At 33.1% G+C, this 16,859-nt stretch overlaps 1 protein-coding gene across 1 annotated transcript in view; it reads right to left on the bottom strand.

The window, feature by feature from the left end:
• Window positions 1-16,527, bottom strand: part of LOC136027880 (HORMA domain-containing protein 2-like) — a 43,731-nt gene extending 27,204 nt beyond the window's left edge. Inside the window, exons 1-3 of the mRNA XM_065705296.1 lie at window positions 16,448-16,527; window positions 9,177-9,410; window positions 1,897-2,036 (exon numbers count right to left, since the gene is read on the bottom strand). Coding sequence (XP_065561368.1) covers window positions 1,897-2,036; window positions 9,177-9,410; window positions 16,448-16,495 — 422 coding nt within the window. The 5' untranslated portion in view covers window positions 16,496-16,527. The remainder of the gene's footprint in view (window positions 1-1,896; window positions 2,037-9,176; window positions 9,411-16,447) is intronic.
• Window positions 16,528-16,859: the final 332 nt, after the last annotated feature.

Below are 16,859 nucleotides of genomic sequence, written 5' to 3'. Positions count from 1 at the left end.
AAAAAGATAATGATATAAAGTCACTTCATCCCCACAATCACAAGTGGAACAATTACTTTTATTAATTCAACATAAAAATGAATTTAACCTAGTGACAAGTAACAATTTATCAAACAATTCGTGGTAACGAACTATAGTAAAGAGCAACCTGGCTCAATAGTAACCGAAACTCTAAAAAACGGAATTTTGATACCAATTATTACATCAAAAGAACCACATTTTAATGGTGATTTTAAATATATAAGTTTCATCAAGTTTAGTCTTACCCATCAGAAGTTACGAGCCTGAGACTATTTGCCTTATTTTAGAAAATAGGGGAAAGACCCCCTAAAAGTCATAGAATGTTATCGAAAATCACACCATTAGATTCAGGGGTATCAGAAATTCTACTGTTAAAGCCTCAAGCTCCTATCTCCAAAAATGTGGAATTTTGTATTTTTTGCCAGAAGCCAGATCACGGATGCGTGTTTATTTATTTTTTTTCCAGGGGCGATCGTATTGACCCAGTGGTCCTAAAATGTTGCAACTGGACTCATTCTAACGGAAATTAAAAGTTCTAGTTCCCTTTTTGAGTGACCAAAAAAACTGGAGGACACCTAGGCACCTTTGATATCAATGAGAAGCCAAGTGTATATTTCTTCATCTGGTTATTTTCTTCCACTGCAGTGAAAAGTTCGTCCAGAGCATCTACAGTTGATTTGCCTTTAAACAATCCTTTTGAGAATCCAGTCGAAATAGTCGATAAACATAAACTAAACTAAGAAACCTCCTTCAAAAAAGCAGTTTTTTCATCAAAAAGTAAAGAGCTGCATTAAGCCAAAGACTAGCAAAAGTAAAGTCAAGCAATCCTTCTTGAAACTTAATACGAGCAACAATCGCTGTCAATGAATAAGACCTAACCGAGCAGAATTTACAATACACAATCAAGTTGCAGTCAATTTCAAAGTCTTTTGAAATCAAGTCGAAAATAGCGACGAAGACCACACTGCCTTTCCACATCAAGCCAATACAAAGTAGAGACAATAGGGATTTTTTTTTTTGCAAGACACTGGAATTCAATTCAGTAGATATTTCGGCCCTATGTCTAAGGGCCGTTCAGGAATAGCACAACACAAGAATATATATATATACATTTATATATATATATATATGTATATATAAATATATATAATATATATATATATATATATATATATATATATATATATATATATATATATATATATATATATATATATATATATATATATATATATATATATATATATATAAACTTACATTAAAATGTGAGAATTAAAACTAATAATGTTTTAAAAAAAAACTTTTAAAAAACATCCCTAGCATCCTTACTTTAACGAGGTTCCAACAAGACTGATAAATAGAATGAAGTGAGACGATAAATTCATTCAAAGAAAAAAGAAGAAAATGATTAAATGCAAGTTTTCAAAGCTAATCTTGCGTTATTGGCAGCTTGCCTCGTAGGTCTTTTGGTAACTGGTTCAATACTATTATAAATTGGTTTAATAAAATATTTTATTAGATCATTTTTAATTAAATTTGAGTACAAAGAATTTAGTGAGTACTCCCCAAAGTCCCAATTCAAAGAAATATGATATCAAAGAAAAACTGGTCTTTGCATACACTGCGCCAAGAAGCATAGCTAATAAAATTTAAATTAGGCCTACATGACATGATTCGAAGTACTGTAGCAATGAATATAATTTTTGTATATGGATTTCAGTAATACTTAAACAGATATATAATTTTCTATTGACCATTTTTATCATTTCCAATAATTTTAATCAATTTAATTATATTTATGTTTATTTACTATACATTTTACTATATGGAAATATTTTTAAATAACTTTAGACTGTTTTTTTTTCAAATACTTACATTTTTCCTTCTCCATTCGGCTTGTAAGACAATGTAACGTGGTTGCCGTCTCCATATTCAAAGAGAAAATTGAACGATTCAACGAAAGAGCCTTCTCTGTCCCTAGGATCTGTATATATTCCAAGTACAAGTTCTCGTAGCTATAAAAAACATAGATAAACCATATATATATATATATATATATATTACATAGAAGTGCTTTTGGACGACAGGGAAAGATCACAAGATGAAGATAGTGGGTGTCCGACAGGAAAATAAAATTAAGAAATACCGTTTTTGTCAAGATTAGAAATTGTTGAAAAAATTTCTCCAAGATACAAATAGCAACCCAAACTGTAGATTCTTACAGAAAAAAAACCGAAAAGATGTAAATTTCTTTTCCATGATAAAGACTATGTCAATAAGAAAAGAAACAAAAAAAATATATATTTTTTTTTAAACTAAACAAACTAAAGCTTTGTAAGTTATTTTTAGGAGTTTGAGAGTTTTAAGTCCTTTTTATTGGGACTTCAGTCCTTCTTGTTGAGACCTAGATAAAGTCACTACCAGGGTTGTCAAACATCTGAAAATCACTCCTTGGTGTTTGTCCAAGATGAAGTCTTTACGAGTGCTTTCTAGCATCTTTTTGAAATTTACCTCTCACAATACTTCGCGGCTAATTGTATAATTCTTGCTGACATCTCTAATACCGACATGAAACAACATATATCTTTTTGTGTAAAATTATTTCAAGTTTGATGCTCAAATATCATGCAAAAATTTGGATATGCATTACAGTATATTAAAATCAGCTTACCATCTTTTCTCTGACAAGTTGGTTAAATGTGATAGAAACAGAGAGAAGTCTAAAAATCGTGAAAAATCTCAAAACCCAAAAGAGATTTCACCGAAGTCCAAAAGTCACTTATTTTAGGATATTAATTTAAAGAATTTATCCACAAAAAAAGTTTTTGAAAGAAAATTAAAGAGCTCTATTAAGCCAAGAATGAACAGAAATAAAGTCAAATAAACTTCCCAGCATAAAACTAGCACAAGTCACTATCAATGAAAAATGAAACTCAACACGAACAGAAATTACAATAAATAGCCGCTTCAAACTCAAGACGAGCAGAAATTAATATGAGTAGGGCTGATAGCCCCCATGCCTTCTCAAGACCAGAACATTATTTCATAAATAAAAATTATTAAAAATTTAAGGAATAATATCAGTATATGTCAATTAAATTGACGATCTATGGTCGTTTGTTTTATCATTTTAATTTTTTTTAACGAAACAAGATATATGTTCTTTCATATCGGCATTAGAGATGTCAACAAGGAAAATACAAGAGGCCGCAAAGTGTTGTGAGAGGTAAATTTGAAAAAGATACTAGAAAGCACTCGTAAAGATTTTGTTAGAGAAACACTAAGAATTCATTTTTAGTTGTTTAACACCACTGGTAGTGATCATTCCCTCAATAATTAGAAACGATTTTTTTTTAATGAAGATATTTAGACCTTTAAGGTAGGGTTTTATGGTGTGTCTTACAGGCAGGATTATTGAGTACCGAAAAGTCCCTTAAATCACGACTCCATAATCGTAAATGATATTAACCCGTAAGGTAGATTCGAAACATAATTTAAGCAACTTTAGTAAGAATTGGTAAGAATAAGAGTAAAATTAGGCCTCATTACCCAAAATAAGGCCCAAAATGGAGGTATCTGATAAAACAGAGATTGGAAAAGCAGCTATTACTTTAAACATGGTAATTAAAGGCCAATTATCACCTTTATATATTTGGATCAAAGATGTTCTTGATGGTTCAACACATTTTTTAGCCATTCAAAACTATTTCACTGAAAAACAAAGATTTCTAACCCTGTGATGGCACAATGGGTTTGATCGCAACTTAGTAATACGGTTCCAGGGTTCGTATCCAGCTGTAACAACACACTGCACGGCCAACGCAAGGACCTTAGTAGGTCCTAACGACGCAAGGACCTTAGGCGTCGTTAATCTGATACAATGCAAGGGTCTCTAATGGCTTATGTCACTAAACTACAGTATATACCGCAATGCATGCATATTTTTACATATCTTTTTCTGCTTTAACACCGAACTATCAGTCGTCTAGATGCAGACCAGTCTTTTTCCTCCAAAGTTGAGGTGAAAAAAAAAATTCAAAAACGATGAACACTAAACCAGACACTACTGGCTAATAAGGGAAGGCCTTAAAAAAGGGGCATTAAAAAATATGGTAACTTTAAAAAGGGCTTATAAAAGGGTCACTGTATTGTAAATTTTGTCACAGTAACTACATTCTAATTTCAGCTTAAAGTACCTTTTTTGCAATGCAACACATACCTTCAGCTTCCCTCTGAACTTTAATTTAGTTTTCATACAAACAAAATAAACTTTCCTGATAATACAAACTGTAAATAACATATCTTTGCTCACATTTATTATCTGTGCATTTCTCAGTCTTGGGGAAAAAAGATATTTAAAGGACAAACAAACACAAAGTAGAAACAACAGGGAATTTTTTTTCAAGACAGTGGAATTCAATTCAGTGGATAGTTTGGCCCTAAGTCCGAGGGCCGTCTTCATCCTAGGGCTTTCTTTTAAAAAGTTTTAAAAACATTATCAGTTTTAATTTTCTGTTTTAATGTAAGTTTATATATATATATATATATATAAATATATATATATATATATATATATATATGTATATATATATATATATATATATATATATATATATATATATATATATATATATATATATCTCGTGTTGTGCTGAAGACGGCCTATGGACATAGGGCCCAAATGTCCGCTGAATTGAATTCCATTGTCTTGAAAAAAATATATTTCCCTGTTTGTTTGATATGGAAAACAGTGCGGTCTTCGTCGCTGTTTTTATTTAAAGAATAAAAGACAATCAACCCTATTATAAAACATTAATGCTATATTAATTAGAATTTTTAAATATTAATATTATTTAGAGAATGTCTAGTTCATATTTACTGCCCCAATAGGAAGGTGTGACACTGCATGTTTAAATACCATGGCATCTGAATATTTGGGAACCTTTTCCCAAATATTCCCTAAGAACTTTTTCCCCGATTATTTTTCAGAAGCAACCTGTGTAGTTGTTTGAACCATCAAAAAAATCTATCAAATTACCCGAGGATTCAACAAATCTATTCCCGTGCCTTTAATTTTCCATTGATTTTGAACTAATTCCTGGCCTAACTTCAACAGCTTGTCTACATCTGCGAACTAATCAATTTACTGATTTTCACGATAAAATAGAGCAATATGAAGGGGAAGGGCTCATCTTCATTGATACGCAGCATATACACTGTTCCCTAAAACTTTGCAAATTCTTAAGACATAGCTGACAGAATCCAGGTTAAAAAGGTTTTGTTTATTCTGTTCTAGAGAATACCTACTTTCAGACAATCACAAGCATTAAGTTCTGAAGAAGCTGAAAACGACAGCTCTGACAGAAGCTGACAGGGTTCGGGATGAAAAAGGTTTTGTTTACACTGTCCTTCAAGGGAATTCTTACATTCAGACAATCACAACCGTTTAATTGCCTTTTTTTACAAAAAGGGTTTTCATTGGGTTAAACTGAATAATTTTCAGTTTTGAATTCTTTTACTTAAAACAAAATTTATAGAAACATAAAATCAGCTTCAAAAGTCTCCCCCGTAAGGTTCCATAAGTAGGGAGGAACAGGACAGACAAAATACCAGGCTAATTCACCCACCTCAAAAACTCCCCAATCAGAAGATTTCTTATAGCAGTATGAGGCTGCTTCCAAAGAAGAGTCTAGTGTGTTAATGAACCAAATACTTTTCTCACATCAAGAAAAAGAGCACCAGGACCACATTCGAAAGCTGAATGTAAGTAATATCAAAAAATTGCAAATGCATGCTCAGTTGATTGCGTCACTCTAAAACCAAGCTGAAAAGTATGAAAAAATGCTTGGAATTGAGACAATCTCAATTCCTCAGCTTCTAAAAGTCCTGAATTATTTTCATCAAAATGAGAGAACATGAGACTAACAAGAAGGTCACGTCCATGCGGGGGCGGAAACCGGTAAATAATATTTAATAGGATTATTTTGTTGCATTGTGTTCATGTGTATGTTTTTGTTGTTTATATATAAGATAGGCTAGGTGGATAATCATGAGATGTTATGTTTAGATATTTATTTATAAGATGTAAATCATAGTATGAAATTGCAGCACAAGTCCTTAGGACTTTCTTTTTGCTGCATTAAATTTATTAGTGTTGTCATTTTTATTTATGTTTATATTGTGGATAAAAATAAAACCTACCTACCTACCTAGTAACCTCATTAACGAGGAACTTCAATTTTATCTGTAGGATTTCATTTTATTTCGCTTTGCAAAAAGAGGAATTTATATCTCATTCATTGCGTATGCGAACGTTGTAATAGATTCCCAGTTTGTACATAGCCTATATTATATAGTCAAGATTCCATTGCCTTTTAAATAATATAACCGAACACTGATAAAAGATTGTCGCAGCATTGTTCTGTGATCCCAACTTTTGAATAAACAACAGTATAAGCAAAAAACAGTTGGGAAGACAAGATCGTCAAAAAAGAAAGAAGACAGATCAAGCCTAGTGAGACAGAAACAATTATAGGTAGAATGAGCTTAGCAACCGTATTCGAAATACAGTTTTGGCCAGAAGATGAAGAACCCCTCAAACTACCTGCAACTCTGGCTATTTCAACGTCAGAGACAAATTCCAAAACCATTTATTTAAGACAAGGAGGTCCAAGATAAGACCTAAAATCAGGCAGAGAAGAAAGACTTACAGAAGAGGCTGTAGTTTTGCCTATATTGGAAACAAAGGAAGTAAACGCGTCCCTAACTTTTACCTTACACTTTACGATTTAACCATTGGTCATAACAGTTGAAGGAGCAGAATGAGGATGAGCAGATGACCTGATCAAAAATTGATTGTTTGTCAATTTTTACTGTTTTTCCTACGTGCAGAAAATTTACTAGAACTCGAAAAACTTCTACATCATTCAGAAGTTTGAAGTTGCAAAGAGCAAAAAAAGAGCAAAAAAAATTAAGCTTAGAGAAGCTTAATTATCCCATTGATTTTCTTGCTTCGGCTGTTAATGAGATCAAGAATCACCTAAGGTCTTAATGGGACTGTTTTTCTTTTCAATGCGAGATTCGACGCATTGATTTCGGACGATTTTTTTATTCGGTTTTTTTTTTATTATTTATTTTTTTATTTTTTATTTATAATATTTTTTTATTTTATTTTAATTAAATTACTATTTAATTACATAGTTCGACAGGGACACATAATATGTTTGCAAGGCTGCTTCTTTCAATGAACAATCAAACAATTGAAACAGAGAATCTGAATCAAATTAAATTTAAAAACCATTCAGAATGGTTCACCCATCGTGACCTAAAAAGAGCCAACTTCTAATCATTAAATTTTAATGATGATTATCCAACGATTGGCTCACAAAGGCAAGGACAGAAAATAGCCTGAGATACCCTCCATCAATATAAAATTTTTCACCAAGGTTATGGCTGGAAAAATCTTATCAAGCATAGAAGCAGCAGTTGAGTACAAGAGTTAGAATGAAACTCTTGATAATAGCTAAATTAAGGAAACAATTTTCCATAATGAAAAATTGACAAGAATGACAATTGATTGTTTCAAATAATACATCAAGAATCTGAAGAGAAGAGGGAACAGACCCACTAAAAAAAATACATAACCTATAATCTGAATTTTACTTTGGATTTCAATTTCAATATTCATGTATTCAAATATCCCTTGTTCATTTTTTAACAGTTCACGTCTAGCAGAAAAAAAGAAAATCCAAAACATGGACAGCAAGGCCATCTTTAGCCACCGTTTTTCAAACTCAAGTTTTTCGTTTGTAGCCTGGTTGATGGAACATGAATTCAATTTTCAGATTTAAAAAGCCCCATAAGGACTATTATAACCTGAGTGACCATTATAGGCTACAGTATTTGCGTAAACTCATCGATCGAAAAATGAAGCCCTTGAACAATGAGCTGAAGCACAGAGAAGCAACAATTTGGTTTGGATAATTGATCTAAATCCAGTACATTCTTACTATCAACTGAAAAATAGGGATTTGAAGGTAGGCTAATTTATCAGACTGACGACGTGAATTATTTATCATACTAAGAGCATCTATATCACTCTCATTTATGCAGCTAATTTATCAGATTGACAACGTGAATTATTTATCATACTGGAAGCATCTATAGTGTTATTTTCGAGCTGAGTCTATAAATTTTGAAAAAAAATGTCGATTAGTTCTGTATGTCATTTGAAAAATTAAGGACAATTGCCAATACTCCTTCATGCATTGATGATCCTAATTCAATATCATCTAATCCTTTTGTTACACTTCACTGAAAAATGACTCTAGCGAGGTTCTCTTATATTGCTTTGTTAATAAACTTTAAAGTGGAAGAAAGGCACATTTTTTTTATCTTCATTTTGACAAGGAAAGACGGCTAAAAATATTTTCTGCATTGTTTGTTGCTGGTGTGACTAAACGACATATCAAATGGCCTATGAGCGTTTCATTATCTATGCGTATTTTTGCTGCAATTCCATCACTTACATTATATCTGAAACAAAGTCATCAGCTTCTACACAATAAAAAAAGCGAAAAAAAGGGAAAAAAGAGAGGGCACAGATCAGGAAGAAAAACAGATAATAAACAAATTTTTAGAAGAAACAGACACATAATAACATAATAAATACCTGGAAAATGTTAGGAGTTATGTCAAAAATAGCGTAAGGGTTATCTTTATTCGTAAAATTACTTTTGTTGCATTAAATGCGCTTTTTTTCCGTTTGTTATTTATTAAAACACAGAATTTACTTTCCAAACATACTTCGTATATCAATCACCTTTCTTTGATTTATTTTAGTCAAAAACTAGAACCATGTATCATTGGAGTCACATGTCCTTGGACATACAAGTTACATCTTCAAGGGGGTAAGAAAAACTTCCAAAAGACAGTTTTTACTGCTTTTACAGTATAGTTTAGGGTTCAGATCTCCTGATCCTCGAAGGTGCTCAGCTGTGTCTCAGTTGTGTTAATAACCTTTTTACCTTTCTACGTTAAAAGTATCACTCTTTATTCCTTAACCAAAAATAATCAGAAAATAAAAAAAAAGGGAAAATTCAACAGATAATGGAACAAAATTAAAGAAAGTAGTATAAACAAAAATAATTACTTACATACTGCTTCCCAATAGCGTCAAACGCGCCTTTCAGCAAGCCAAGCAGATGCTTGCAGTCTGGGTTTTTAGATTTTATGTTCAAAACTTTGCAGTTACCACCTTTTATGGAAAATTCAGTATAGTCATTTTCATTGTATAGATTTTTCATGTAAGCAATAGTTGATACAGATACTGTAAGGAGCTTTACTATGTATGACTGAGAGCTTTGTTGGTCCTCAACAGCATAGAACTTCTAAAAAATAAAAGTATTTTTTTTCAAAATATATTTAACTACTTTGATAAAAATAAAACTCTAAATAAAACTATGATTCTCCCTTGCGGCAACAAAAAAGATAACAGCCACAAAAATGTCAGAGACAATCAAACAGCCCGTTGTAACGAACTGTAAGTAAGGAGCAAAACGGCTCAATAGTAACCGAAACTCTAAAAACGGAATTTAGGTATCAATAGATATATCAAGAGAATTGGCTTATTATGCAGATTACAGATATATCAGTATCATTAAGTTTAGTGCTACCCATCAAAGGCTACGAGCCTGAGAGAACTTGCTTGATTTTCGGAAAAGGGACGAATCCCCACCCTAAAAGTCAAAGAAGCTTAATAAAATTTACGTCATCAGATTCCGTGTATCGGAGAATCTTGCTGTAAATTTTTCGACCTCCTTTCTGCAAAATGTGGAAGATGTGGCATCTGTGAAAGATCATAGATGTGATTTCTTTTTTTTTTCAAAGTTTTTCCCAGGGATGATAGTATCAACCCAATGGTCGTAGAATATCAGGAGAAGGCTCATTCGAACAGAATTTAAAAGTTCTAGTGATCTTTTTAATTGAACAAGAATACTGGAGGGCAACTAGGCCACCTTCCATGCCCTTTTTTCACAAAATCGTCCGATCAAAAACTTAAGATAGCTATTTTGTTCAGCATAAACGAGAGGCCCAATAAATTTGCCTTTGGAAATAACATGACCCCTCACAGCCCCCAGGAAAGGTCTTTAAGTTATAAAATTTGCCCCTTGTTTACTTATAGTATTTGTTATTGGGAAGTATGCATGCGTTTTTTGGGTGGGGTGGGGGACAAAGTTTACGCTTGGGGTTTTTGCATGGGAATAATTTTCCACAGGGAGGGGGTGGGGGTGAAATTTTCAGGTGAAGTTTTACACTGGGAGAATTGGCCAGAATTTTTATACAAAATTCTTTTCATGTCTTGCTTTCTCTTTGCCAACTCAATTTTATGCATGGAGACATAAAGGGCAATTTTCCAGGCTAAATTTTTCCATGAAGGTGGAGCCATACATCATGGCATGATTAAAAACACAATCGAAAATGCAAAAAAAAAGTTTTTCAACTCAAAGTAGGGAGCAACATTAAAACTTAAAACGAAAAGAAATTATTACACATATGAGAGGGGTTTGTAACTCCTCAACACTTCGCTCTTTACACTAAACTTTGAATTTTGTCCCAATTCTTGTAAGAACGAATCACAAAACACAAGGGGGGTTTAATTAGAACAATAAACAGCTTCTTTGAAAGAACTAAAAAACTTTAGCATGAAGATCGAGGTGTTGAGCATACGCAAACCAAAGAATATGTTGATGATTTTAAATAAGACAAAAAACCAAACGAATAAGATATGAGGGACACTAAGACTTCATCAGACATGCAGTTCAAATTAAGAGAACAATATTCCAGAGCAATCGTACACAAAACCAAAGGAAATAATTTTTACTTGCAGCTACTGGAGCAAAAAGACAAGGTCCTAGGTAAAAATATACCAGTTTTATTAGGGAATTATAATATCCATGTTGGTAGAAATAGGGATAGATGGTATCTTACCCTAAGTAAATTTAATGTAGGAAAAGAAAGCAGTAATGGTTAGACTGCTGCAATTTTGTAGGTAAAACAATCTAGTTATAACCAAATCAGTATTTGGTCATAAAATGGCACATAAGTTAACATGGTATTCACATGAAGATACAACAACAAAACTTCTTGGGTATATTATTGTAAACCAAAGACTGGCAGGATCTTAAAAGATACTAGAGTACAGAGAAGTGCTATTAAATGATATCAAAAGTAAAGATTGCTATCTGGTAGTGGCTAAGGTTGATCTAAAGCTATTATTTAGTAAGACTAACTACCTTCCAAGAGGCTATGACGTTGGTAGTCTCCAGGATGAGGATTTGAGAGTGAATCCTCCAAATTGGAAGATTTTACTTCAGTTCTGTTTTTTTAATTTCTGTAGGGGAAGCAATTTTGGTATTTGTGTATTATGTGCAACTCACTCAAGTTTGTGCTGTGTAAAGCAAAAGAAAAACCAGTTTTTTTGTTAGTTTCTTTGTTACTTTAGAAACAAATTTGGGCTATAGATTTGCACAATAGGGGGAAGGGGTAAAGTATAGAAGTTATGCATCAAAATGTGTTAGGTAAAATTATTCTTCATATTATGAAGAAAGAGTTTCACTTTTATAGGTCAACAAAAGATAGGGCATAAAAGAAAGGATAGATGGAGGTACATCAAAATACCCTTCTAGGGAATCCTTAATGGTCTGGATACTATTCGTAAGTTTTGTCCATCTTCCTATACTAATTTCCTAAATATACAAAATTCTCATTACTTCAGCAATTAAATTATTGTAAAATCTTGTCTATAGGATCTAGAGTGTAGACTATCTTACCATTGGAATTATGTTAAAAAACATTGATTATTAATATGATTGAAGGAATAGTTAATGATGCAGTTATTAAACATCTTGAAAAGAATGACATCCTTCACCATTCTCAACATGGTTTCCAAATTAGTAGATCTGTTGACACAAATTTGCTGTAGTCTTACAATCTTGTTACAAATCTAATAGACATGAGAATTCCTGTTGATGTTGCCCTCTTTGAACTAGCCAAAGCCTTTGGTAAGGTCTGTCACAGGAGACGGATTGTCAAGTTACATGCTACAGGAATAAACAACCAAGTTTTTGGCTGGATTAAGGAATTCCTTGCTGAAAGAACAACAGGTCAGAATATTCACATCTCATGGAATGCTGATTTATTCAAATTCATTGCCAGTCAAGAGTGGTGTGCTCCAAGGTAATATCCTTGGCCCTACCCTCTTCAATATTTTTATTAATGATGCCCCTGGTGCAGTACACAATTATTTAACTTTATATGGAGATTATTCAAAACCCATTGTTGGTATCAGAAACCAGCTTGATGCAGATGTTTTCCAACGTGATATAAATTAGCTTAATAATTGGGCAAATGCCTGGTTATTGAGCTTCAACACATTTAAATGCCAAATCCTTCATTTTGAATAAAAAAAACTTGCGTTTTGGGTACACTCTCAATGACCTACCACTTGAGGCTATTCCCAAGGATGGAGATCTGAGTGTCTTGGTTGATGAGAGACTTACTTAAATTTGATTATCATGTTGCTATTGCAGCTTCATCAGCTAACCAGACCCTAGGAATAATAAAGAGAACCATCAGCAGCTGCTCTCCACTTAGTCATGACAACCCTATATAAAGCACTTGTTTGAACAAAACTGAAGTTGACATGACACTTGTATCCCCTTTTTACACAAAGGACAAATTCATCCTAGAAGCAGTCCAAAGGCAAGCAACAAAATTGATTAGCAAATTCCAAACAGTCCTCTATTGTGAGCGTCTTTGCCACCTCAAACTACCAAGCCTAACATATAGGCGCAAACACAGTGATGTCATAACTGCGTTCAAACTTATCTCAACAAACATTGTCCCTGATTTATTCTTGTTTGCCATCACCTCTTCTACCAGATGTCACTCAAAGAAACTGTCTAAGACATCATGCAGACTCCACCAGAGAAATCAGTTCTTTTCAAACAGAGTCACCATCCTTTGGAATAGACTGTCAGAATATGCTGTATCTGCAACTTGTCTTGAAACTTTAAATCAAGAGTTATAAACAATCAAGAGAGATAAAACTCTAAAAAACAAAACTTCAAACGAGACTCGGCCAGTAGAATTAAAAGACTAAAACAACATGGATATTTCGCCTGTATAAAACAAGGTGTCTTCAGCACAAGATAGAAAATTAAAAGAAAACTAATCTAAAAACAAATAAAAACCACCACCAAATATAATAAATACAATTGTCGCTACTTATCCACGTAGGGAAAAGCAGCTATACGAGTTACTTCAATGAGAATCAAAGAGCAACTGAGGAAAATTTATGAAAATTGAAACTTAGTTAATTATTCTGTTGCAAAACAATCCTTTTGTAAGCTAACATTGAAGCAACTCTTTTTGGTCTAGTGGGTAATCTTGTCCCCTGGTGATTGTGTAAAATTTTAATTCCCCCATCGACTATTGGTTCATTTTTTAAAAGAATATCATGAATTGGGTCAATATTTAAATTCCCTGTGTCTCTATTTATTGAGATATTAGCAAATATATGTTTTTTAATTTCTACAGCCTGCCTTGCCCACTGAGAAAAACCTCTATCATTAGAAATAGCTGTAGCCTCATCAAATTGTATAAAATGTTCAGGATAAAAGAATGTGTGTTCAGCTAGAGCTGAAACAAAAGTTTTGGGAGGTTTTCTTAGTTGTAGGGTTTTTTCTATTGAGTAGCGATGCTCAACAAATCTTTCAGTAAATTGTTGGTGAGTTCTACCAATATAAAACTTTCCACAGGAACAAGGAATTTTATATACCCCACTAACTAAATCCCCCCAGGTTAAATCCTTCCCAGAATTAAGAAAACTACCTAATGGTCTCACTGATTGGAAACAAGTATCAATGTTATGTTTACCCAAAATTCTTTTAAGCATCTCCCCCAAAGTAGGTACATAAGGTAAAGAAATGAAAATAAAGAAAGTTCTATATTGGTAGAACTCACCAACAATTTACTGAAAGATTTATTGAGCATCGCTACTCAATAGAAAAAACCCTATAACTAAGAAAGCCTCCCAAAACTTTTGCTTTGGCTCTAGCTGAACACACAATCTTTTATCCTGAACATTTTATACAATTTGATGAGGCTACAGCTATTTCTAATGATAGAGGTCTTTCTCAGTGGGCGAGGGAGGCTATAGAAATTAAAAAACATATATTTGCTAATATTTCAATAAATAGAGACACAGGGAATTTAAATATTGACCCAATTTATGATATTATGATATCCTCTCATTTGTCTATATTTTAGGGTGGATATGTTTAGTTTGAATAGTTGTTCTTCATAGCTTAAGTCTTTCAAACTAGGAAGAAGTTTGGTGGCACATATTTGGACCTTTTTTAGGGTGGCTGAGTCCATCTTTTAGTCCTCAAATCATGCTCCCATACTCTATTTTAATTCTGACCATCCCCTTAAAGAGTTCTACAAATGTATCATTGTCCAAGTACTCGAAACTTTGTCTAATCAGCCCAATTAGCTCTGATACTTTAGAAATAATTTTCTGGGTGTGCTGATGAAATTTAAGCTATGGATCATTGATAATGCCAATATATCTCTCAGAGTCAACAGGTGTCAGTGGTATTCTGTAGCCTGCTTTGTTGTTTATTGTTAGTTGAGGTACAAAAGCAGTATTTTTCTTCCTTATCCACAAAACCTTGATTTTTGATGTAATGAAGTTGAGACCTTGGTATTTGAGGTTTTCAGTTAAGGTGTTAATGTCTTTTTGTAGTGTTGCTACATCTTGAGATGATATGAACTGCCTATAGAGTTTTGTGTCATCTGCATAGATTTTGGTAGTTCTGATTTCTGCTGATAAAGAGTATGAAGATGAGAGGACTGATCACACTACCTTGCATTACCCTGCTGGTAACTTTTGCTGGATTTGAGATGCTGTTACCTATTCTAACTTTTGGGTTGGATTTCTGAGGAATGATTCTATCCAGGATAGTATTTGTCTTGGCAAATTGTACTGTTAGAGTTCATCCATTGCCTTGGGATGGGATACACTTTCAAAAGCTTTTTTAATTACCAGGATGTTGTTACCCTATGTCCTGTGGCGGCAAAGTGGATTTGACCTTAGCTTGGTAATACAGGACCCAGAGATCAAATCCTGCTGCAGAAATGGACTGCAGGGCCAATGCAGGGACCTTAGTAGTCAAGAAGCGTTGTTAATTCTTAAATAATGTTGTGACCCTATTCTAGGCCTTGTGTTTAATTGTTGAATGTTTCTAACAATTGTGTTGTATAGCTTTTGTTTGGTAGGAGCCCATATTGGTCACAATTTATTATATTGCTCTATGATACATGGTTAATATCCTGTCTTTTATGCTTCTTTCACAAATTTACTGACCAGTGATGTCAGGCACATAGGTCAGTATTTTTCTGCTTTAGAGTATTCACCTTTCTTGTGCATGGGGAAAACAACTGCTTGAGACCATCTTGGTGGTATTGCCTTTGTATATAGAGCTTTAAAAGCTCTATACCACAGCTTTATCAAGGATGAAATACTGATCTATACTCAATGCTGGTTAATTTAAATACACTGATAGTCAATAATAGAACCTGATATTGGAAAACATAGTACAATCTTAAATATAGGGGTGTTAGTAGACCAAATCATAAATCTGGATAGGTTTGATTTAAGATAAGTGTTGAGAAGCAGAATAATTAGGCTACCCTATATTTAAATAATATAAGCTGCAAGGCTGTAATGCACATCCTTAGAGTGTGACTGAAAATGTTACAATGTTGAATAACCTTCCACCTGAAACATTTCTAACAGATGATATAAACATATTCAAAACAAAACTAGCAGAACCATATTTTCATAGTAAATCATTTTAAAAATTACTTATAGTATTATTTGTCAGTGTTTGGTGCAGTTGTTATTTTTCATAGAATAATATTTATAGATTATAGATTTGTTATTTTTTGTAGATTATTGTGTTGTCAGCATTGTCATAATTTCTTTTTATTATGCTTAGTGTGACAAGCTTGAAAAATTACCCTATTTGATATAAATAATAAAAATTATTGTTCAAAAGCAATGATTAGGCCTATCTGTGTCAAAAGATAGGCTAGGTTGAAAATAATTGTCATAATGTTAAACTTGTCAATAGGCTAGCTACATTGCCACTAGCCAAGTAATTTTTCTGAAGGTTTTACGTGAAAATTGTGCTTGAAAGATTGGCAAGAGCTTGGGTTCCTAGGCCAACTCAAGAAGGAAAGGGGCTAATACACCTTAGCTAACTGGCTGTGAATAAATCCCTTAATAGCCAAAAATATACATATGAAATCACATTATAACTAAAAATTAAGAAGTGAAATGAAGTAAACATGAAAGTACAGGAAGCTGAGGCTGATTTTGCTTGACTTCTTGACAGACTTTGGCCATTTTGGAATTGACATCAATTTGGATTTTTAAAATATTTGCTGAAATGAGAAGTAGATGGCAAAACGCTTACATTTGTAATTTCTCAAGTACAGCATTTGACGCGTTCGTTTTCACAGTTCTATTAAAATCCAATCCCTGGTTTAACTAATAAGATGTTCGTTTGTAAAATGACTACTACCACTATTACTAACAACTCACAGCAGAACGAAACCAACTTATGCCAACACAGCTACGCACGTTCCTCCTCCAACCCAATCTATTCAAAGCCTCGCTCTTTACATCCTCCCAGGAAGTTCCCATTTCCTTTAATTATGTATTTATGATACCCTCCCATCCCTGATGTGGACAACCTGCTTTTACAGGA

Source organism: Artemia franciscana, chromosome 6 (assembly GCF_032884065.1).
Source record: "Artemia franciscana chromosome 6, ASM3288406v1, whole genome shotgun sequence".
NCBI classification, from domain to species: domain Eukaryota; kingdom Metazoa; phylum Arthropoda; class Branchiopoda; order Anostraca; family Artemiidae; genus Artemia; species Artemia franciscana.
The sequence above is the reverse complement of the archived record's forward strand: the minus strand, read 5'-3'. Positions and strand labels throughout refer to the sequence as shown.